General features: G+C 36.0%; 1 protein-coding gene across 1 annotated transcript; it reads right to left on the reverse strand.

Moving 5' to 3' along the window:
* Positions 1–16,273: 16,273 nt before the first annotated feature.
* On the reverse strand, positions 16,274–21,465 carry LOC112697106 (cytokinin dehydrogenase 2). The gene is made up of 5 exons (XM_025750120.3): positions 20,740–21,465; positions 19,762–19,889; positions 19,060–19,323; positions 16,722–16,984; positions 16,274–16,638 (listed from the first exon to the last, which is right to left on the reverse strand). The coding sequence occupies exons 1-5, from the start codon at positions 21,383–21,385 to the stop codon at positions 16,326–16,328; spliced, it is 1,614 nt and encodes a 537-aa protein (XP_025605905.1). The 5' UTR covers positions 21,386–21,465; the 3' UTR covers positions 16,274–16,325.
* Positions 21,466–23,536: the final 2,071 nt, after the last annotated feature.

Raw genomic sequence — 23,536 nt, forward strand, 5'->3', positions numbered from 1 at the left:
GAAATCCTTTTCCCACACGCAAGGTTCCTTCCATGGCAAGCTCTATGTAGGGTGTCACCGTTGTCAATGGCTACTTCCCATCCTCTCAGTGAAAATGGTCCAGATGCTCTGTCACAGCACGGCTAATCAGCTGTTGGTTCTCGATCATGTTGGAATAGGATCCATTGATCCTTTTGCGTTTGTGGTGCACGAAATTGCAATCACACTTTTGTAATCCCGCACAACTAACCAGCAAGTGCACTGGGTCGTCCAAGTAATACCTTACGTGAGTAAGGGTCGATCCCACGGAGATTGTCGGCTTGAAGCAAGCTATGGTTATCTTGTAACTCTTAGTCAGGATATCAAAAATTATCAGGATTGATTGTGAAAAGCAAAAGAACATGAAATAGGTACTTGTTTTGCAGTAATGGAGATTAGGTTGAGGTTTTGGAGATGCTCTGTCTTCTGAACCTCTGCTTTCCTACTGTCTTCTTCTTCAAACACGCAAGGATCCTTCCATGGCAAGCAGTATGTAGGGTTTCACCGTTGTCAATGGCTATCTCCCATCCTCTCAGTGAAAATGTTCAACACGCTCTATCACAGCACGGCTAATCATCTGTCGGTTCTCAATCGGGTCGGAATAGAATCCAGTGATTCTTTTGCGTCTGTCACTAACGCCCAGCCTTCAGGAGTTTGAAGCTCGTCACAGTCATTCAATCCTTGAATCCTACTCAGAATACCACAGACAAGGTTTAGACCTTCCGGATTCTCTTCAATGCCGCCATCAATTCTAGCTTATACCACGAAGATTCTGATTAAGGAATCCAAGAGATATCTACTCAATCTAAGGTAGAACGGAGGTGATTGTCAAGCACACGTTCATAGTTGAGAATGATGATGAGTGTCACAGATCATCACATTCATCAGGTTTAGGAACAAGTGATATCTTAGAATGGAAGCAAGCATGATTGAATGAAAAACAGTAGTAATTGCATTAATCCATCAAGACACAGCAGAGCTCCTCACCCCCAACCATGGGGTTTAGAGACTCATGCCATAGAAGATACAATGAGAAACGTGTAATGTGTCATGAGGTACAGATACAATGTCAAAAGATCCTATTAATAGTGAACTAGTAACCTAGGGTATACAGAAATGAGTAAATGACGTAAAAATCCACTTCTGGGTCCACTTAGTGTGTGCTTGGGCTGAGCATTGAAGCTTTCATGTGTAGAGACTTTTTCTGGAGTTAAACGCCAGCTTTCATGCCAGTTTGGGCGTTTAACTCCAATTATTATGCCAGTTCCAGCGTTAAACGCTGGGAATTCTGAAGCTGATTTGCAACGCCGGTTTGGGCCATCAAATCTCGGGCAAAGTATGGACTATTATACATTGCTGGAAAGCCCAGGATGTCTACTTTCCAATGCCATTGAGAGTGCGCCAATTGGGCTTCTGTAGCTCCAGAAAATCCACTTCGAGTGCAGGGAGGTCAGAATCCAACAGCATCTGCAGTCCTTTTCAGCCTCTGAATCAGATTTTTGCTCAGGACCCTCAATTTCAGCCAGAAAATACCTGAAATCACAGAAAAACACACAAACTCATAGTAAAGTCCAGAAAAGTGAATTTTAACTAAAAACTAATAAAAGTATACTAAAAACTAACTAAAATATACTAAAAACATACTGAAAATAATGCCAAAAAGCATATAAATTATCCGCTCATCACAACACCAAACTTAAATTGTTGCTTGTCCCCAAGCAACTGAAAATCAAAATAGAATAAAAAGAAGAGAATATACTATAGACTCCAAAATACCAAAGAAACTAAGCTCCAATTAGATGAGCGGGACTAGTAGCTTTTGCTTCTGAACAGTTTTGGCATCTCACTTTTATCCTTTGAAGTTTAGAATGATTGGCCTCTATAGGAACTCAGAACTCAGATAGTGTTATTGTTTCTCCTAGTGAAGTATGATGATTCTTGAACATAGCTACTTTATGAGTCTTGGCTGTGGCCCAAAGCTCTCTGTCTTCCAGTATTACCACCGGATACATACATGCCACAGACACATAATTGGCTAAACCTTTTCAGATTGTGACTCAGCTTTGCTAGAGTCCCCAATTAGAGGTGTCCAGGGTTCTTAAGCACACTCTTTTTGCTTTGGATCACAATTTTATTTTTTTCTTTTCTTTTTCTCTTTCTTTTCTTTTTGTTTTTTTTTAATTTATTGCTTTTTCTTGCTTCAAGAATCAATTTGATGATTTTTCAGATCCTCAATAACAGTTCTCCATTTCCTTCATTCTTTCAACAGCCAACAAGTTTAACATTATTAAAACTACAAATTCAAAAGACATATGCACTGTTCAAGCATTCATTCAGAAAACAAAAAGCATTGTCACCACATCAAACTAATTCAACTAGTTTCAAAGATGAATTCGAAATCCTGTACTTCTTGTTCTTTTGTGATTAAAGAATCTTTCATTTAAGAGAGGTGATGGATTCATAGGACATTCATAGCTTTAAGGCATGAACTTTAAATTTTGTTAATTATGAATTAAGAACAAGACTCAAAAATAGATATAAGATAAGACTAGTAGGAATAGAAAACAAAAATTTAAATAGGCTCCTAATGATAGAGGTTATCACAGAGTTAGGACTCAACAACCTTGATTTTGAGAAGTGGATGCTCCCTCAACTTGAGAGGAGAGCTTTTGGCGTTTCAACTCTTGAAGTTCACGCCCCTGCTTCTCTTGTTCCTTCAGCAATTTGTAGAGCATGCAGTTCTGATTCTGCTGTTCTTCCTTAAGTTGCTCCATAGTTTCTTGAAACTTGGTGATAGATGCTTCTAGGCTGGTCCAGTAGTCAATTTCAGGGAATTCAGGGAGGAACTCCTGCGCCCTCTTCTTGATAGAGTTGTCTTGCATTTGTCCTTCCATTGACTTCTTGGTGATTGGATGTTCAATGGGTATGAATTCATCTACTCCCATCTTCACCCCAGCCTCTTTACAGAGCAAGGAGATCAAGTTTGGGTAAGCCAGTTTAGCTTCAGTGGAATTCTTATTTGCAATTGTGTAGATCTCACAAGCAATCAGATGATGAACCTCCACTTCTTTTCCAAGCATAATGCAATGAATCATCACTGCTCTCTTGATAGTGACCTCAGAACGGTTGCTAGTGGGCAATATGGAACGCCCAATAAAGTCTAGCCAACCTCTTGCAATTGGTTTGAGGTCTCCCCTCTTGAGTTGGTTTGGGACACCTTTTGAATTGGTTATCCACTTAGTTCCAGGGAGGCAAATGTCCTCTAGAACTTGATCCAACCCCTTATCTGCTCTCACCATTCTCTTATTAAAGGATTCAGGATCATCTTGCAGTTGAGGTAATTTGAAGATTTCTCTTATTTTGTCCAGATGAAAGTATATAACTTTCCCTCTGACCATGGTTCTGTAAGTATGGAAAGCAGTTCCAGTCATTCTCTGCTTATCTGTCAGCCACAGATTTGAGTAGAATTCCTGAACCATATTTCTTCCAACCTTTATCTCAGGATTGGTTAGAACTTCCCATCCTCTGTTTCGAATTTGCTCTTGGATCCCCGGATATTCATCTTCTTTCAGATCAAATTTGACTTCCGGGATCACTGACCTCAGACCCATTATTTTGTGATAATGGTCTTCATGTTCTTTGGTTAAGAATTTCTCTTGATTCCAAAGATTCTTTGGATTATTCTCTTTCTTTCCTCTAAAATTGGTTTGTTTTCGCTTAGGAGCCATGATCTTGATGAATCTTGGCTTAGTGATCACGGAAAAGCACACCAAACTTAGAGGTTTGCTTGTCCTCAAGCAAAAGAAAGGAAAGAGGGGAGAGAGGAGGAGAGCAAATTCGAATGGTGTGGGAAAGTAAGGTGGCCGAACGTGTTTAAATAGGATAGGAGGAGAGATTTTCGAAAATTGAGGGAGATTTGAGAAGATATGAAAAAAATTTGAGGAAATAATTGAGTTTTGAAAGAGCCTAAGAAGGGATTTGAAATAGATTTGAAGAAGATTTTAATTTTTGAAATTGGAAGGTGAATGATGAAAGTTTGTAATGTATTTATGCAGAAAAATATGAATCAAAACAAGAAAGTCTGAAAAAATTTGAAGTGGGAAACAAAATCTCCTCCCCCTGCCTTTCTGGCGTTAAACGCCCAGAATGGTATCCATTCTGGCGTTTAACGCCCATTTGTTGGCCAATTTGGGCGTTTAACGCCCAGCCAGGTACCCTGGCTGGCGTTAAACGCCAGAAAACCCTTTATCACTGGGCGTTTTGCTAAATGCCCAGGATGCTGCACACCTGGCGTTAAACGCCCAGAATGGTGCCCATTCTGGCGTTTAACGCCCAAAATGGCACCTTTAGTGGCGTTAAACGCCCAGAATGGTGCCCATTCTGGCGTTTAACGCCCAAAGTACCCCTTACTGGCATTTTTTCGCCAGCAAGCTCTTTTTCTCTGCTTTTTGCACTGAATCCTTCTGTAACTCTGTGAATTCCTTCAATTTTGATAATTGCCGTTGTAGAAACAAAACATATAACCTGTTAATGACTGGGTTGCCTCCCAGCAAGCACTTCTTTATTGTCTTTAGCTGGACCTTCACTGAGGATCATTCTAGCCTCAGTTTTGAGCATTCCTGCTCAAAATTGCTTTCAAGATAATGCTTGATCCTCTGTCCATTAACAATGAACTTTTTGTCAGAATCAGTATCCTGAAGCTCAACATATCCATATGGTGACACTTCTGTAATCACATACGGACCCCTCCACTGGGATTTAAGTTTTCCTGGGAACAATCTGAGCCTAGAGTTGAAGAGCAGAACTTTTTGTCCTGGCTCAAAGACTATGGATGACAACTTCTTGTCATGCCACTTCTTTGCCTTTTCCTTATAAATCTTTGCATTTTCAAAGGCACTGAGTCTAAATTCATCTAGCTCATTTAGCTGGAGTAATCTCTTTTCACCAGCTAACTTAGCATCCAGGTTTAGGAATCTGGTTGCCCAGTAGGCTTTATGTTCCAGTTCCATGGGCAGATGACAGGCCTTGCCATACACAAGTTGGTATGGTGAGGTTCCTATTGGAGTCTTGAATGTTGTTCTATATGCCCACAGAGCATCATTCAAGCTCTTTGCCCAATCCTTTCTTCGGGCTATTACGGTCCGTTCTAGGATTCTTTTTAGCTCTCTGTTAGAGACTTCAGCTTGCCCATTTGTCTGTGGATGATACGGGGTTGCCACTTTGTGGCTAATTCCATATCTGACCATAGCAGAGTAAAGCTGTTTATTGCAGAAATGAGTACCCCTATCACTGATTATGACTCTGGGAACACCAAATCTGCTGAAGATGTGTTTCTAGAGGAATTTCAGCACGGTCTTAGTATCATTAGTGGGTGTAGCAATTGCTTCTACCCATTTAGATACATAGTCCACTGCCACCAGAATGTAAGTGTTTGAGTATGATGGTGGGAATGGACCCATAAAGTCAATTCCCCATACATAAAACAACTCAATCTCTAAGATCCCTTGTTGAGGCATGGCGTATCCGTGAGGCAAGTTACCAACTCTTTGGCAGCTGTCACAGTTACGCACAAACTCTCGGGCATCTCTATACAGAGTAGGCCAGTAGAAGCCACATTGGAGGACCTTAGTGGCTGTTCACTCATTTCCAAAATGTCCCCCATACTGTGATCCATGACAATGCCACAGGATCCTTTGTGCTTCTTCTCTGGGTACACATCTGCGGATCATTCCGTCTGCACATCTCTTGAAGAGGTATGGCTCATCCCATAGGTAGTACTTGGCATCTAAAATTAATTTCTTTCTTTGCACTCTGCTGTACTTCTGTGGTATGAACCTCACAGCCTTATAATTTGCAATATCTGCAAACCATGGAGCTTCCTGAATGGCAAAGAGTTGCTCATCTGGGAAAGTCTCAGAGATCTCAGTAGAAGGGAGGGACGCCCCAGCTACTGGTTCTATTCGGGACAGATGATCAGCTACTTGGTTCTCTGTCCCTTTTCTGTCTCTTATTTCTATATCAAACTCTTGCAGAAGCAATACCCAACTTATAAGCCTGGGTTTTGAATCCTGCTTTGTGAGTAAGTACTTAAGAGCAGCATGGTCAGTGTACACAATCACCTTGGATCCTACTAGATAGGATCTAAACTTGTCAATGGCATAGACCACTGCAAGTAGCTCTTTTTCAGTGGTTGTGTAATTCTTCTGTGCATCATTTAGAACACGGCTGGCATAATAAATGACATGCAGAAGCTTGTTATGCCTTTGTCCCAACACTGCACCAATGGCATGGTCACTGGCATCACACATTAGTTCAAATGGCAATGTCCAGTCTGGTGCAGAGATGACTGGTGCTGTTACCAGCTTGGCTTTCAGGGTTTCAAATGCCTGCAGACACTGTGTGTCAAACACAAATGGTGTGTCAGTAGCTAGCAGGTTGCTTAAAGGTTTTGCAATTTTCGAAAAATCCTTTATAAACCTCATGTAGAATCCTGCATGCCCCAGAAAGCTTCTGATTGCCTTAACATTGGCAGGTGGTGGTAATTTTTCAATTACCTCTACCTTTGCCTTATCCACCTCTATTCCCCTGCTTGAAATTTTGTGTCCAAGGACAATTCCTTCAGTCACCATAAAGTGACATTTCTCCCAGTTTAAAACCAGGTTAGTCTCTTGGCACCTTTTCAGGACAAGTGCTAGGTGGTCAAGACAGGAGGTGAATGAGTCTCCATATACTGAGAAGTCATCCATGAAGACTTCCAGGAATTTCTCCACCATATCAGAGAAGATGGATAACATGCATCTCTGAAAGGTTGCAGGAGCATTACACAGACCAAAAGGCATCCTCCTGTAGGCAAACACGCCAGAAGGGCAAGTAAATGCTGTTTTCTCTTGGTCTTGAGGATCTACTGCAATTTGGTTGTAACCTGAATAGCCATCCAAAAAGCAGTAATAATCATGACCAGCTAGTCTTTCTAGCATTTGGTCTATGAATGGTAAAGGAAAATGATCCTTTCTGGTGGCTGTATTGAGTCTTCTGTAGTCAATACACATACGCCACCCTGTAACTGTTCTTGTAGGAACCAGTTCATTTTTTTCATTATGAACCACTGTCATGCCTCCCTTTTTTGGGACAACTTGGACAGGGCTCACCCAGGGGCTATCAGAAATAGGATAAATAATTCCAACCTCTAGTAATTTAGTGACCTCCTTCTGCACCACCTCCTTCATGGCTGGATTTAGCCTCCTTTGTGGTTGGACCACTGGTTTGGCATTATCCTCCAATAGGATCTTGTGCATGCATCTAGCTGGGCTAATGCCCTTAAGATCACTTATGGACCACCCAAGAGCTATCTTGTGTGTCCTTAGCACTTGAATCAGTGCTTCCTCTTCCTGTGGATTTAAGGCAGAGCTTATAATCACTGGAAAAGTGTCACCCTTTTCTAGAAATGCATACTTCAGGGATGGTGGTAGTGGTTTGAGTTCAGGCTTGGGAGGCTTATCCTCCTCCTGAGGAATTTTCAAAAATTCTTTTGTTTCCTCTGGTTCTTCCTGATCAGGCTGAGCATCCTTGAAGATGTCCTCAAGCTCTGATTCTAGACTTTCAGTCATATTGATCTCTTCCACCAAAGAGTCAATAATGTCAGCACCCATGCAGTCATTTGGTGTGTCTGGATGCTGCATAGCTTTTACAGCATTCAACTTGAACTCATCCTCATTGACTCTCAGGGTTACTTCCCCTTTTTGCACATCAATGAGAGTTGCACTCTTGTGCTCCTCCATTTCCAGCACCACAAAGTCAGTTGGAAAGGCGAATGGCCCAACCTTGACAATCATGTCCTCAATTATGCCTGATGGATGTTTAATGGAGCCATCAGCAAGTTGGAGGCATATCCGGGTTGGTTTGACTTCTTCAGTCAACTCAAGCTTTCTGATAGTGGATGCAGGTATTAGATTGATGCTTGCTCCAAGATCACACAAGGCTGTCTTGGTGCAAGCACCTTCTAATGTGCATGGTATCATAAAGCTTCCTGGATCTTGAAGCTTTTCTGGTAAGCTTTTCAGAATGACAGCACTGCATTCTTCAGTGAGAAATACTTTTTCAGTTTCTCTCCAATCCTTCTTATGACTTAAGATCTCTTTCATGAACTTAGCATAAGAAGGTATTTGCTCAAGTGCCTCTGCAAACGGAATCTTTATTTCAAGAGTCCTTAGGTAGTCTGCAAAGCGGGCAAATTGCTTATCCTGCTCCGCTTGGCGAAGTTTCTGATGATAAGGTATCTTGGCTTTATATTCTTCAACCTAAGTTGCTGCAGGTTTATTCCTTACAGAAGTGGTTGGAGAAACCTTTTTAGAGGGGTTATTATCAGCACTCTCAGGTGTCTGATCCTCCATTGGCGTTTGAATTCCAGGATTGGGTGAATATTGGGCGTTTAACGCCAACTTTTCTCCCTTTTCTGGCGTTTGAACGCCAGAACTGGGCAGGGAATGGGCGTTTAACGCCAGCTTTCTCCCCTTTTCTGGCGTTTGAACGCCAAAAGTATTCCTCTCTGGGCTCTTACTGTCCTCAGAGGGATTTTGGACAGTGGTTTGGTCATCCTCTATCAATTGTTCCTTATTTGGCTTTTTGCTACTTTGAGCAGTGTTATTCAATGTCTTCCCACTCCTTAAGTGAACTGCTTGGCATTCTTTTGTTATCTGTTTAGATAACTGCTGTTTTGCCTGATTCAACTGAGATTCTATGTTCTTGTTAGCAATTTTAGTTTCTTGGAGCATCTCTTTAAATTCTGCTAACTGTTTTGTCATCAGGTGTAATTGCTGATTAAGCTCAATCATCTGTTCTTGAGGATTAGGATCGGTGGCTACTGCCATAGCTTCCTCTTTTGTAGAGAACTCAGTGCTAGCGTACAAATATTGATTTCTAGCAACAGTATCTATAAGCTCTTGAGCCTCTTCAATTGTCTTCCTCATGTGTATAGATCCACCAGCTGAGTGGTCTAAAGACATCTGAGCTTTTTCTATAAGCCCATAGTAGAAGATGTCTAGCTGTACCCACTCTGAAAACATTTCAGAGGGGCATTTTCTTAGCATACCTCTATACCTCTCCCAGGCATTATAAAGGGATTTATTATCCTCTTGTTTAAAGCCTTGGATGTGCAGCCTTAGCTGTGTCATTCTTTTTGGAGGGTAAAATTGATTCAGAAATTTGTCTGATAACTGTGTCCATGTCTTTATGCTTGCTATAGGTTGGTTATTCAACCACCTCTTAGCTTGATCTTTTACAGCAAATGGAAACAGTAATAGTCTGTAGACATCCTGATCCACCTCTCTATCACGTACTGTGTCAGCAATTTGTAAGAACTGTGCCAGAAACTCAGTAGGTTCTTCCTGTGGAAGACCGGAATACTGGCAATTTTGCTGCACCATGATAATGAGTTGAGGATTTAGCTCAAAGCTGCTTGCTTTGATGGGAGGTATACAGATGCTACTCCCATATGCAGCTGTAATGGGGTTAGCATATGACCCCAGAGTCCTTCTGGACTGCTCAATTCCACTTAGGTCCATGATGGAGAAAGGGAAAATGATATGAATTCACAAGTGAAGTAAATTGTTTTTTTTTAATTGACCGAAAATAATAAAATAAAACAAATGGAAAATAAAATCAAATTTCGTAAACTAAAAGAAAATAAGATCAAGGCAAATTGAAAACTAAATCAATTAATTAGTTAAAAAGATTTTGGAATTAGCAAAAGAAAAGATATGATTGAAAATTATTTTGAAAAAGATTTGATTTTTGAAATTAGGAAAGAGAAAAACAACAAAAATGACACCAAACTTAAAATTTTTAGAAAGTCAAACACAAATTTTCGAAAATTTTAAAGGAAAAACACAAAGAAGACACCAAACATAGAATTTTTAAAGAACAAGAAAGAACTAAGAACATGCAAATTCGAAAAATTAAAAGAAACCAAAAGCATGCAATTGACACCAAACTTAAAATATGAAACTAAACTCAAATAATAGACTCTAAACCAACAAAAGAAAACAGTCCTAATCTAAGCAACAAGATAGACCGTCAGTTGTCCAAACTCGAACAATCCCCGGCAACGGCGCCAAAAACTTGGTGCACGAAATTGCAATCACACTTTTGCAATCCCGCACAACTAACCAGCAAGTGTACTGGGTCGTCCAAGTAATACCTTACGTGAGTAAGGGTCGATCCCACGGAGATTGTCGGATTGAAGCAAGCTATGGTTATCTTGTAACTCTTAGTCAGGATATCAAAAATTATCAGGATTGATTGTGAAAAGCAAAAGAACATGAAATAGGTACTTGTTTTGCAGTAATGGAGAATATGTTGAGGTTTTGGAGATGCTCTGTCTTCTGAACCTCTGCTTTCCTACTGTCTTCTTCTTCAAACACGCAAGGATCCTTCCATGGCAAGCTGTATGTAGGGTTTCACTGTTGTCAATGGCTACCTCCCATCCTCTCAGTGAAAATGTTCAACGCGCTCTATCACAGCACGGCTAATCATCTGTCGGTTCTCAATCGGGTCGGAATAGAATCCAGTGATTCTTTTGCGTCTGTCATTAACGCCCAGCCCTCAGGAGTTTGAAGCTCGTCACAGTCATTCAATCCTTGAATCCTACTCAGAATACCACAGACAAGGTTTAGACCTTCCGGATTCTCTTGAATGCCGCCATCAATTCTAGCTTATACCACGAAGATTCTGATTAAGGAATCCAAGAGATATCTACTCAATCTAAGGTAGAACGGAGGTGGTTGTCAAGCACACGTTCATAGTTGAGAATGATGATGAGAGTCACAGATCATCACATTCATCAGGTTTAGGAACAAGTGATATCTTAGAATGGAAGCAAGCATGATTGAATGAAAAACAGTAGTAATTGCATTAATCCATCAAGACACAGCAGAGCTCCTCACCCCCAACCATGGGGTTTAGAGACTCATGTCGTAGAAGATACAATGAGAAACGTGTAATGTGTCATGAGGTATAGATACAATGTCAAAAGATCCTATTAATAGTGAACTAGTAACCTAGGGTATACAGAAATGAGTAAATGACGTAAAAATCCACTTCTGGGTCCACTTAGTGTGTGCTTGGGCTGAGCATTGAAGCTTTCATGTGTAGAGACTTTTTCTGGAGTTAAACGCCAGCTTTCATGCCATTTTGGGCGTTTAACTCCAATTATTATGCCAGTTCCAGCGTTAAACGCTGGGAATTCTAAAGCTGATTTGCAACGCCGGTTTGGGCCATCAAATCTCGGGCAAAGTATGGACTATTATACATTGCTGGAAAGCCCAGGATGTCTACTTTCCAATGCCGTTAAGAGTGCGCCAATTGGGCTTCTGTAGCTCCAGAAAATCCACTTCGAGTGCAGGGAGGTCAGAATCCAACAGCATCTGCAGTCCTTTTCAGCCTCTGAATCAGATTTTTGCTCAGGACCCTCAATTTCAGCAAGAAAATACCTGAAATCACAAAAAAACACACAAACTCATAGTAAAGTCCAGAAAAGTGAATTTTAACTAAAAACTAATAAAAGTATACTAAAAACTAACTAAAATATACTAAAAACATACTGAAAACAATGCCAAAAAGCGTATAAATTATCCGCTCATCCGTTTGTCATCACGCCCAGCAATCGTGAGTTTGAAGCTCGTCACAGCCATTCAATCCTTGAATCCTACTCGGAATACCACAGACAAGGTTTAGACTTTCCGGATCCTCAAGAGTGGCCGCCATCAATTCTACCTTATACCACGAAGATTCTGATTAAGGAATCTAAGAGAAGCTCATTCAGTCTGATGTAGAACGGAGGTGGTTATCAGGCACACGTTCATGGATCTGAGGAACGTGATGAGTGTCACGGATCATCACCTTCTTCATGTTTAAGCGCGAATGAACATCTTAGATAGGAACACGCGTGTTTGAATGGAAAACAAAAGTAATTGTATTAATTCATTGAGACGCTGCAGAGCTTCTCACCCCCAACAATGGAGTTTAGAGACTCATGCTGCCGAAAGGTACAATTTTCAGATCTAAAATGTCATGAGGTACAAGATAAGTCTCTAAAAGTTGTTTAAATAGTAAACTAGTAACCTAGGTTTACAGAATATGAGTAAACTAAGATAATTGGTGCAGAAATCCACTTCTGGGGCCCACTTGGTGTGTGCTGGGGCTGAGACTAAAGCTCTCCACGAGCTGAGGCTTTTCTTGGAGTTGAACTCCAAGTTATAACGTGTTTTGGGCGTTCAACTCCGGATCATGACGTGTTTCTGGCGTTTAACTCCAGACAGCAGCATGTACTTGGCGTTCAACGCCAAGTTACGTCGTCTATATTCGCTCAAAGTATGGACTATTATATATTGATGGAAAGCCCTGGATGTCTACTTTCCAACTCTGTTGAGAGCGCGCCAATTGGACTCTTGTAGCTCCAAAAAATGTATTCCGAGTGCAGGGAGGTCAGGATCCAACAGCATCAGCAGTCCTTTTTCAGCCTAACTCAGATTTTTGCTCAGCTCCCTCAATTTCAGCCAGAAATTACCTGAAATCACAGAAAAACACACAAACTCATAGTAAAGTCCAGAAATATGATTTTTGCCTAAAAACTAATAATATTCTACTAAAAACTAATTAAAACATACTAAAATCTACATGAAATTACCCCCAAAAAGCGTATAAAATATCCACTCATCATGTACCTATAGATATTAACATACGACTACGCTTTATAAATGATTTTTATAATATCTAAGGCTACACTTTTTAAATGATGCCAGAATTGTGTTTCTTTTTCTCTAAAAAATAGGCAACACTGAGAAAAGCGTAGCCTATTCCATGACTAAGCTACGCTTTTCAAATGTAGCTTATAGTGTATCCAACTTAGCAAGTGACACATCAGATACAAGATGTAAAATAGAAATACAATAAAAAGAGACAAGAAATAGATCTTGGTTTTTTTTTCCAAGTTCCTCTCTTTGACTTTTTTTAATAATTTTTTCTTAATACCTCACTTATAAGCCTTTTACTATTGAATAGAAATGAAAAAAGATACAACATAGAAATAGAATAATCAATGATAGATCATGAAGGAGATGATGTTGAACAACTCGAACTCTATATGCTGAACCCAGATTCTGAATTCTCAAATATCGCTCTTCATTTTGACGGAATGCTCCCTTTAATATAGGTGCAATACTTCCAAGATTTCAAACTTCAATTTGTGAGGTTTTTCTCTTCTCTTTTCTCGAATTCTCTCTCCTTACTTGCAAACTGAACTGATATTCTTTTTTGTATGAGTTATGTTTTCATACTTAGGACTTACTTCACAAGGTCAGCTTCTTGAATCTTGAGCTAGTTGAGGTCTTACTTTCTTTTTCTTCAATCAGATCATAAACTTAGGGATTTGAATAAGAGTTGAGCAACACATCTTCCTTGAAAATAGATCGTCAATGGATTTGATAAATCCAAACCATTAACCTTGTGCTTCGGTCTCAAATTTCAATATTAGCCCTTAACTCATAGCAGAAAAAAGTAGTCACCACTTTTTCATATTATCCGAAATAGTTGTACAGAGAGGAATGTGAGATCAACAAGTAATTAACTTTCATGTTTATGAAAATATTTTACCTTTTTTTTTTGAATGGCAATAGGCTAGGTTATGGATTCCATTCCATTCAGCAGCATTAAAAGCACTTAATTTCTCTAATTGGGTTGCTTGTCTTCTTTGTTTGGGCTACACAATGAATATGAGCCTGCAACAGTAAATAATTTCATCAAATCCCAATCAATTAAACTTTTAACCCAATCACCAACATGTTTATCATCATCAAATATTGTTATAATCTACTTAACATTTTTTATTTTGGATGGTTTGAGAAATCAAGATTTTTTGAGAGAATAGTATAGTAGATAATAATCCAGAAACACAATATAATAGATAAAAACTCAAATTCTAATCTAATTTCTTAATATAACAACAAAAAATTTATTCATACCTTAAATTAAGAATTCGGATATCATGATTTGAGTTTGACCTGACTTGAGAGGTAAGTAACAGCTTTTCTCTCCACTATTTCAATTATCACTTTCACAAATAGGATTAGAAGTGAGTTAATATGAGTTGAGTCAGGCCAAACTCAACTAGATAAATAAAAACTTATGTACCAGTTATAAATAAGCATACATGATACACCATAACAGAGATTAAACTCACATATTATGAACTATTTATGAGACTATTGAAGCCAGATATCACTTTCTATGCAAAAAAGGATGTAAAACTCAGGTGTTGTCATTCACATTCACTAAGTTTTGTTATGCTAAAAATACAGTTGCTTCAGTTAAACTATTTTTGAAGACAAAACAAAAATATTTAAAACAAACTCACCTATAGAAGTAGAGGTAGAAGTTGAGTCAGGGATGCGGAAAAACTTCAGAGTTCAAAGATTCAATACAACCCCATGCAAAGGATGATGAGACACGCGAAGGAGATAGAGACCGACGACCAGGAACATGGCGTGGAGGAAGGATAATGTAGATTTGCGGCGCCAAAGAGAAACAAAGTGTTTGAGCCATGGAGGGGCTTGCGAGAAAGATAGAACACAACGGAAGATTTGAAACGAAAAGGAGCGCTGAGATGGAGGGAGCCCCAAAGGAGGGGTGGAAGTGCTATGAATCTCTAGAGTTTGGGTTGGAGGCGCGATGGAGAAGCTCTGGGATTAGGGTTGCAAATGCAATGATGAGGAAACTTTGGGTTACGGTTAATGTTTTTGCTCAATATAGTTTTACATACTTTATTGGTACGCTTTAAAAACATCATGATAACGTAACTTTATTGGCACGTTTTGAAAGTGTTTCTGTTGCTCTCTATGTTTATATAACGTGGCATAAAAAAATATAATTAAATGTCTTATTAATTGTCACTTTTGTAAAAGCATAGTCATTGACTCTTTCAACCACACTTTTGAAAGGTAATAAAAAAACGTGATTAAATCTTTAATCAATTAGCACCCTTATAAAAATGTGGTCATTAACTTTTTTTGGACACTCTTTTAAAGCGTAGCAAAAAACGATCGACTTTTTTTTTTTTGCAGTGTAATTATATTTTTTAGAGGAAAAAAAGTGATGCACATATATGATATGCTACGAATTGTGAAAATTATTATAATATCTTATCTAAGCCGTCGTAAGCACATATATGATTAATTTCCCTACTATTCAAATAACTATATTTGACTAATAAACATAGTATGCGTATACAGTAATAATGTACCCACTATTCAAATAAAATTGGATATATTGACCAAGACATAAACTAAATACTTTGTCCGGTTCATGTAGACGACTAGTGTGTATGAGTTTGAATTAATAATGTGCTTTGCGATAATGGCGTCCTTGAATACACCTTTATTCATATGTGACATTTCAAATTCTGGAACAAACATATTCAGCCAAGATTGTGAACCATCGAAACCTCCATTTTTTTTTCTAAAAATACCTTTCTTATCTTTGCATTGTTAGGAAGCAATTCTTTTTATCTTTTTATAACAAAGTTTTGATTGGAGAGGGTGACACGCCTATATGGATAAGTCTAAACTGTTGACCGTGAGATCATGCAAAAAATTGAATTTCTCTCTTTCATCTGCAATTTTTCCCAGACATGCTCTTGAATGTTCAGCACTTAGTTGGTTATTATTAGTTGCACCTTATTATTCTTCCTTCTTCATAAAAAACACATTTTTCTTTACTCTTTTCTCTCCCTGTCTCTTTTTCCTTTATCATTTTAATTGGTCAAAGAAAAAGTATTTAAATTTTATTAATTAGTTATTAGCCACAAAAGTCTAATTGGTCAAAGAAAAAGTATTTAAATTTTATTAATTAGTTATTAGCCACAAAAGTCTAATCAGTTCATATTAATGGATAACTTAGATATACATAGAAATATTATGCATTTTAATTTATCAAGATTGTAAATTATGCTTTTTAACATAGAAAATATTTGATATAATTTCATATCAAAAGTTGTATATATATGTGTTCATAATTAATAGAAAAACAAGTTGTATTTTCTATAGTCCAGTCTCAATTTTTTTTTTAATTTGAATTAACTTGAACCATGAACAATTCAGTAATTTCTCTAATTCAGTTCTTACATAATAATGAAAATATTTAAAAGATCTATTTTACTAAGGCCACTCTAATTTTATTAGAAAAACGAAAATAAATAGCTTACATATCACAAAAGTATACTTTTTATTTATTTTATAAAAGGTGTTATGTTATGGAACTTAAAACATACATATCTTATTGTTCAATTGAAAAATCCCTTGTCCAGGAGCCAATATTCTTTTGGGATCAAATTTATTCTTCGAGTCCTCGAACTTTTGCCACTTGGAACCAAAATGCTCGATCCATTCTTCGTGAGTTTTGTTTCGTGGAAGATATTGCTTGATTTTAATGCCTGAATTTTTATAGAACTCTAATATTTGATTCTTTTGATCATCAAACATCTTCAACGTATCATATGTAACTGCTTGCAGAACACTCACGAGATAAAACACTTCTTCATCAGGTATAGCCACTGACATTTTATCATTCCACCTGTGAATTATATATTATATATTAACCAATATATCTTTGTTAATTTATTCGATCAATTAACTATATATTATGATGGAACTTACTTTGTTCGGTTCATGGGGAAGATTAGTATGATTCCGTTGGCAGTAAGGTTTTGTTTAAAGACAATGTTCTTGAAAACACCTTCATTTATATCTGAGATTCTAGATCCTGGAACAAAAGTGTCCAACCAAGATTTAGGTCCTTCTGGAAGTCCTTGTCCTGCTGCTGCACTCTCATATCTATGTAGAAAATTCTGGTACAACACATCTTTTTCATATTTAAATGTAGGAACATACTTTAACCCCATCACCAAACGTTCAACATCCTATTTAAAAAACAATAAGGTATAGTATATTTATTAATATCTGAAATAAGAAAAAATGATTCCCAATAATAAAACATATAGCTAGATAAATAAAAAATTTAATTTTAATAATTTTACGCGTACATTCAATTACATAATGTCACATCATAAAAATAAAGTGAATTCTATCTAACTCCTTTTGAAATAACATGTAAATTACCCTTTATGATGTGTCATACTTTAATTAGTCATTATCTTAACTATAGTTGGGTTATTTTGTAATTTACTTAGATGGATAATGGTATAATTTTTTAAAATATTAAAATTCTACCCCGTTAATTGAAGCACGTTCTCACGCAATCTGCATCATTCTTTAACGGATCATTGAATTCCCATGGCTCGTAACTTCCCCGTTCTTACCAGTATAGCCACCGCCAACTTCATTTCTATCTCTTGTCCTCTCACTCAATCCCCTTTTTTTTGTCATGACCCATGAATGACTCCTTATCAAGATCAACATCATTAATGGTTAGTTCAGTTATTAAATTTTTTTCATTAAAAAAATATATCTTTATTTAATTACATGATGGAATATATATTCATATGTAAAATATAATATAATAAAATAAATCTATTCAAAATACTTAAAAATATATTTAAAATCATGAACATATAAATATAATAATAAAATTTGTACTCTAACCAAGTACACATATTTTTATCCTACATAAATTGTTTAAAAAATAAATATATTATTAAAATTAATAATACAAATTTAAAATAATAAAATCCAATTTTTTATTGTATTTTTTATAATATTTTTATTTTTTTAATTTACAATTTATTAGTGCTTTATTATTTAATTAATGATTAAACAAATTATTTTTATAAAAAATTATTTTTTGTATTATCTTAGAGAAGAGACCAATATAATAGTTTAAAAAATAACGTAAAAATAAAATTTTAAATAAAAGTATTTAATATTAAAATTTTTAAATACAAAAATAATTTGTATAAATATTTAAAAGATAAATATAAATATATGCATAAAATAAATAAAATAGAAAAAATGGGAGTACTCATGAGAAATAAATAATTATTTTTGTCTTCTTTATTTATTTTAAACATATATTTCATATTTATATCTTGAATATCTATACAATCTGTTTTTTTTTTTAATTTTAATATTAACTATTTTTTATTTAAAATATTATTTTTATATTAATTTTTAAACTGTTATATTGGTCTCTTCTTTAAGATTATACAAAAAATGATTTCTCAGAAAAATAATTTATTTAATTATTAATTAAATAATAAAATATTAATAAATTAAAAATTAAAAGAATAAAAATACTATAAAAAATACTTATAAGAAAGTTGAATTTTATCATTTTAAATTTGTGTTATTAATTTTAACAATTTCTATTTTTTTAAATAATTTATGTATGATAAAAGATATATTTACTTGTTTAAAGTACAAATTTCATTACTATATTTGTATATTCCTAATTTTAATTATACTTTTAAGTACTCTGAATAGATTTATTTTATTATATTATATTTTACATATGAATATATATTTCATATATTATTTTTAATGAAAAAATTTAATAACCGAACTAACTATTAATTATGTTGGTAAGGAGTGATCCACAGCAAAAAAAGGATTGAGTGAGAGGATAAGAGATAGCAATGAATTACAAGCCATGAGAATTCAACGACTCGTTAAGGAATAATGCACTGTAAAAAGAGATTGCGTGAGAGGCAGTAGATCAACTAAGTCAGTGCTGCTTATGCAATAAAATTTTAATATTTTAAGAAATTATACAATTACCCATCTAAAATAATAAATTACAAAATAACCTAACTATAGTTAAGATAATAACCAATTAAAATGTGACACATCATAAAGGATAACTTACATGTTATTTTAGAGGGAATTGGGTAGAATTCACCTAAAAATAATTATCTTTTTTCAGAACGGTAAAACATAGTTGTGCAATTACAACCATTCTCTTAAATGCAACGTGTAAAACAATTTTACAATATATCGAATTAAATTCTAAATAAATAGCACATGATTAATAGTGAAGTACCTGGTCAATTTGCTCTTCAGTACTGTTGTCGTAATATTTGGCAAGCTCCAAGACATAGAGGATGTTATGTTGGGCTAATAAGGAATTTATGCGAGGCAGATCTTGTGTTGGAAAAAAGTCAATGATATTCGGCCACTGATTTATCATAAGAAAACCTTCTACTGCATCGAATGCGTTATCATTTCTTCCATTCAATGAAATTAAGTATTCTTGGTCTTTAGAATATGTGGAGAAATCACTGTAAAGCAAACGAAGCCACTTCACCTGCAATCAGTCAACCCATAATTTTTTCCCCTTTGATTAATTAAGGATATGTTATAGTAAATACTTTTAATTTGTTGGTTAAAATTATATATTATAGTGAAGTTTAATTGTTCATTGTTAATATGATTTTTTTTTTTTGACAAGCAAGTAAATATTAATCAAATTGATATATATGTTCTAATTTAATTAATAAATAAAAGAACAAGACTACATGACTAATAAAATTATATTTTTTATCAATATTTATTAATATTTTAAATATTAAATACTAAATTTTAAATCATAAATTTTATATGTTAAATTTGAACAATATAAAAATAAAATATTGACTAGTATATATAGCTAATATTAATAAAAATATTGTTCGTGATATTTCTCGTAATAAAATTTGAATTCAATATAAGCAAATAGAATTATATAATAAAATATGATGCTTGCCTTTGTATACGCAGGTCCTAAGGCTATTCTTGCTCTCGTTATTATTCCAAATTGACCTAAACCTCCAAGAACACCATAAAATAACTCTGAGTTCTTTTCTGCAGAACAAGTCTTAAGATCTCCTTTTCCTATAAAGCCAAGAACCAACATCATTTATTCCCAAAGACATGTAAAATAAATATACACAAATACATAATAGTTAGTTTGGCGGTTGATGTTAAGTATAAATTAAATATTATATATTTTTTAATAAAAATAATATTATATGCACTATCTTTGTATATATATTTTTTATTTTTAATATTAAAATTAATTAATAAAAATTATGTTTATTTCATAAAAAATATATATTAAAAAATAGTAGAAGTATCATATCTCATAAATCAAATGATTCACTTTAGTGCTTTGCGGCGGCTATTTTTTTAACCCCTTTAATTTCCAATATTTCTTGTACTTTGCTTGTAGAGAACTAGAGATTGAGTTAGAAACTTTGCTATACATAAATTATTTTGATAATCATAAAAAAAGTCAACTATATACCTATCAATATAACTCAACCATATTTTTAACGATTAATTAAGCGGCTAACCACCGGCTTTATTTGTATTGACTTTTTATCATTTATTTATTACAAAAATAAATGCTATCCGTAATTATCTATAATTACATCTTTATTATCTCTAATATTATTTAATTATTTTAATAATAATTAAAAAAAATATGAAATCAAATAATTTTATATTATGTATCTTGTATTTAGATATAAATAAAGACTAAGTAGAAATTTACATATAATTGTTTTGATATGAAGTTGAAATTTGAGAACTATTAAATAATTTAACAAGTTTAACTAAATTATTATCTAATAATTTTCAGTTATCAACTTCACATAAAAATAAAAATGACTGTAGGTAAATTTTTTCCATTATTAAATGACGTATTTAATTAAAATTTTAACTATCAACTTTAGGGATGTACCTGTAATGACATCGAGTTCATAAACATTAGCGATCTGAGGACCAAACTTGAATACTTGGGCACCGATTCCGGCATTGACGAGGGTTCCGCCAACAGAAGTGCCCAAACTATCAGTAAACGAGAGTGGTGTGAGTCCATATTCAAGTGCTGCATTTAACACGTCATCCCACACCTGTTCACCGCCCACGTCAGCATAAGAATTCCATGGATCCTTCTCATCGCGAAATATAACAACCCCCTTCCCGTGTCTGTAACCGTTTAGATGCGTCATGTTCACCACTATCCCCTCACGCGCCATCGCTTGTCCGTACACCGAGTGTGCTTGCCCACGTGCTGCTATTGTGAAAGGGGTAGAAAGGGAGTTTGACACTTTTATTAGTTCTGATATTTCAGTTATTGACTTTGGTTGAAGGACAGCCAGAGGCTTCTCGTGAATTTTAAGGCCGTAATCGGTTGAGGCGAGTGTAAGGGTAGAATTGTCATAATCTAGGTCATTTGAAATCTCCATGGATGGATGAAATGCTGAACATGATTGATATGTGGTTATTATTTCATTTGTGAGCACTGTGGTAGTAGTCGTAGTTATTATAATTAGATTTATGAGCAGAATCAATGAAACATTTTCAAGCATCGAAAACCTTGCCATTGTATATTTGTACGTGTGATATTTGATTACTTTATTATGCGCTTGGGGTATATATATAAGTGTAAGAACGTCTCTCAATGGCTAACTGAATATAACTTGTTCTATTTAGATACCATGGTTCGAATCTCACCTAACTTTACGGATAAGTAATAGTTTTCTTTCTTACTATTTCAGTTATCACCGTCACAATGTAGATAGGGTTAGAAGCGCCAAAAAAATTCAGTCAAACTAAATTCAAACTCAATCCAAAAAAATTTTACTTGACTCATAACTTGCTTTATTTATAATTGAATTTATTTATAAAACTTAAACTCAATTTATCAAAAACTTATTATTTACAAGAACATAATTTATAATTCTAAATAAATAAAAATTTATGTCTTTTATTATAATATTATATATATAATGAGTTCTAATATGTCTATATTTATAGTGGTTACAGTAGTTATGTATTTAATATTTTAGTAGCATTTATTTTAGCAATGTTTTTTAAAACATTATTGTAACAGCCCAAATCATCGTTAGCACGATATTGTCTGCTTTGACACAAAAAGGTCTCACGATTTTATCTTTGATGATAGGGATGATAGTCGAAATTCCCACACTCACTCGTCAAAACGCGTCATGCTAGGGAGAGATATCCATACCCTTATAAGGCATGTTTCGTTTTCCTCCCCAACCGATGTGGGACCTTACAATTGTCCGCTTTGACACACAAGGTCTCACGGTTTTGCCTTTGAAGATAGGGATGATAGTCGAAACCCCCTACACTCACTCGTCAAAACGTGTCATGTTAGGGAGAGGTATCCATATCCTCATAAGGCATGCTTCGTTCCCCTTCCCAACCGATGTGAGAACTTACAATCCACCCCCTAACGGAGCTTAGTGCCCTCGTTGGCACATCGATCCGGTTCCAATTCTGATACCATCTGTAACAGCCCAAACCACCCGCTAGCACGATATTATCCGCTTTGACACACAAGGTCTCACTGTTTTGCCTTTGACGATAGGGATGATAGCCGAAACCCCCCACACTCACTCGTTAAAACGCGTCATGCTAGGGAGAGGTATCCACACCCTTATAAGGCATGCTTCGTTCCCCTCCCCAACCGATGTGGGACCTTACAGTCCACCCCCCTTAAGGGAACCCAACGCCCTTGCTGGCACATCGATCTGGGCTCCGGCTCTAATACCATCGGTAACAGTCCAGACTACCCGCTAGCACGATATTGTCCGCTTTGACACACATGGTCTCACGGTTTTGTCTTTGACGATAGGGATGGTAGCCGAAGCCCCCCATACTCACTCGTCAAAACGCATCATGCTAAGGAGAGATATCCACACCCTTATAAGGCATGTTTCGTTCCCCTTCCCAACCGATGTGGGACCTTACAATTATAATCACCATAGCATAGATATATCAGAATGATTATATATATTGTTCTGAGAGTTATTTGAAATTGGATTGCCTTTGGGCTTGTAAGTGAGGCCCAATTTCTCTATGGAGTGTACTCCGACTTGTCTCACATCTTGTGATCGTCGTCTGAGTTGTTTGTGAGAGGATAGGGGGTGATACCTGCAAAATATTTGGATACCTAAGTCAGCAAGGGTCTTAGCAAGTTTTAGTGTATTGGAACTTAAATTTACCTGAGTGTGTCAGTGTATTTATAGGGGATGAACCAATAACCACCGTTGAAGTAGTTCCACTTCAGATGGTGGATAACCGTCCCCTTATCTTAGGATTGTTGAGATCTCTCTTTTAAAAGTGGGTGAGAGATTCTGGGAGGTAGTTACTTAGTTAAGCGGAAGTTGTCTGTTTTAATCTGTTCCGACCTCTTTTAAGAGGTCGGATACGTGGACAAGGGTGTCGTGCTGGATTGGGCCTTTTAACTGCGTTGGGCCTGACTTATATTTTGGGCCAGGATATGAACAGTGTCCCTACTCGAATCCGATATCTTTATTTGAGTCGGATTCGAGTATTAGATAGGGACGGAGATGCATAAATCGGTAGTTCCCTTTCAAGTCATGTAACCGACGTGATTTGAATTGAAAACCGATGTGATCTCAGGTTGTCAACTGTCGCGTCTATTGACTTTTCAACTTCAACACGTGAAAGGTGGTTATATTGGTAACGCTAGATGCACTTCTTTA

This window comes from Arachis hypogaea, chromosome 1 (genome assembly GCF_003086295.3).
Source record: "Arachis hypogaea cultivar Tifrunner chromosome 1, arahy.Tifrunner.gnm2.J5K5, whole genome shotgun sequence".
NCBI lineage: Eukaryota > Viridiplantae > Streptophyta > Magnoliopsida > Fabales > Fabaceae > Arachis > Arachis hypogaea.

Coding starts and splice junctions, on each gene's coding strand:
- LOC112697106 (XM_025750120.3), bottom strand. CDS start 21,385: ATGGCAAGGTTTTCGATGCTTGAAAATGTTTCATTGATTCTGCTCATA. Junction 19,890..20,739: donor TGAACTCGATGTCATTACAG/GTACATCCCTAA, acceptor TTGGCTTTATAG/GAAAAGGAGATCTTAAGACT. Junction 19,324..19,761: donor TAGGACCTGCGTATACAAAG/GCAAGCATCATA, acceptor GACTGATTGCAG/GTGAAGTGGCTTCGTTTGCT.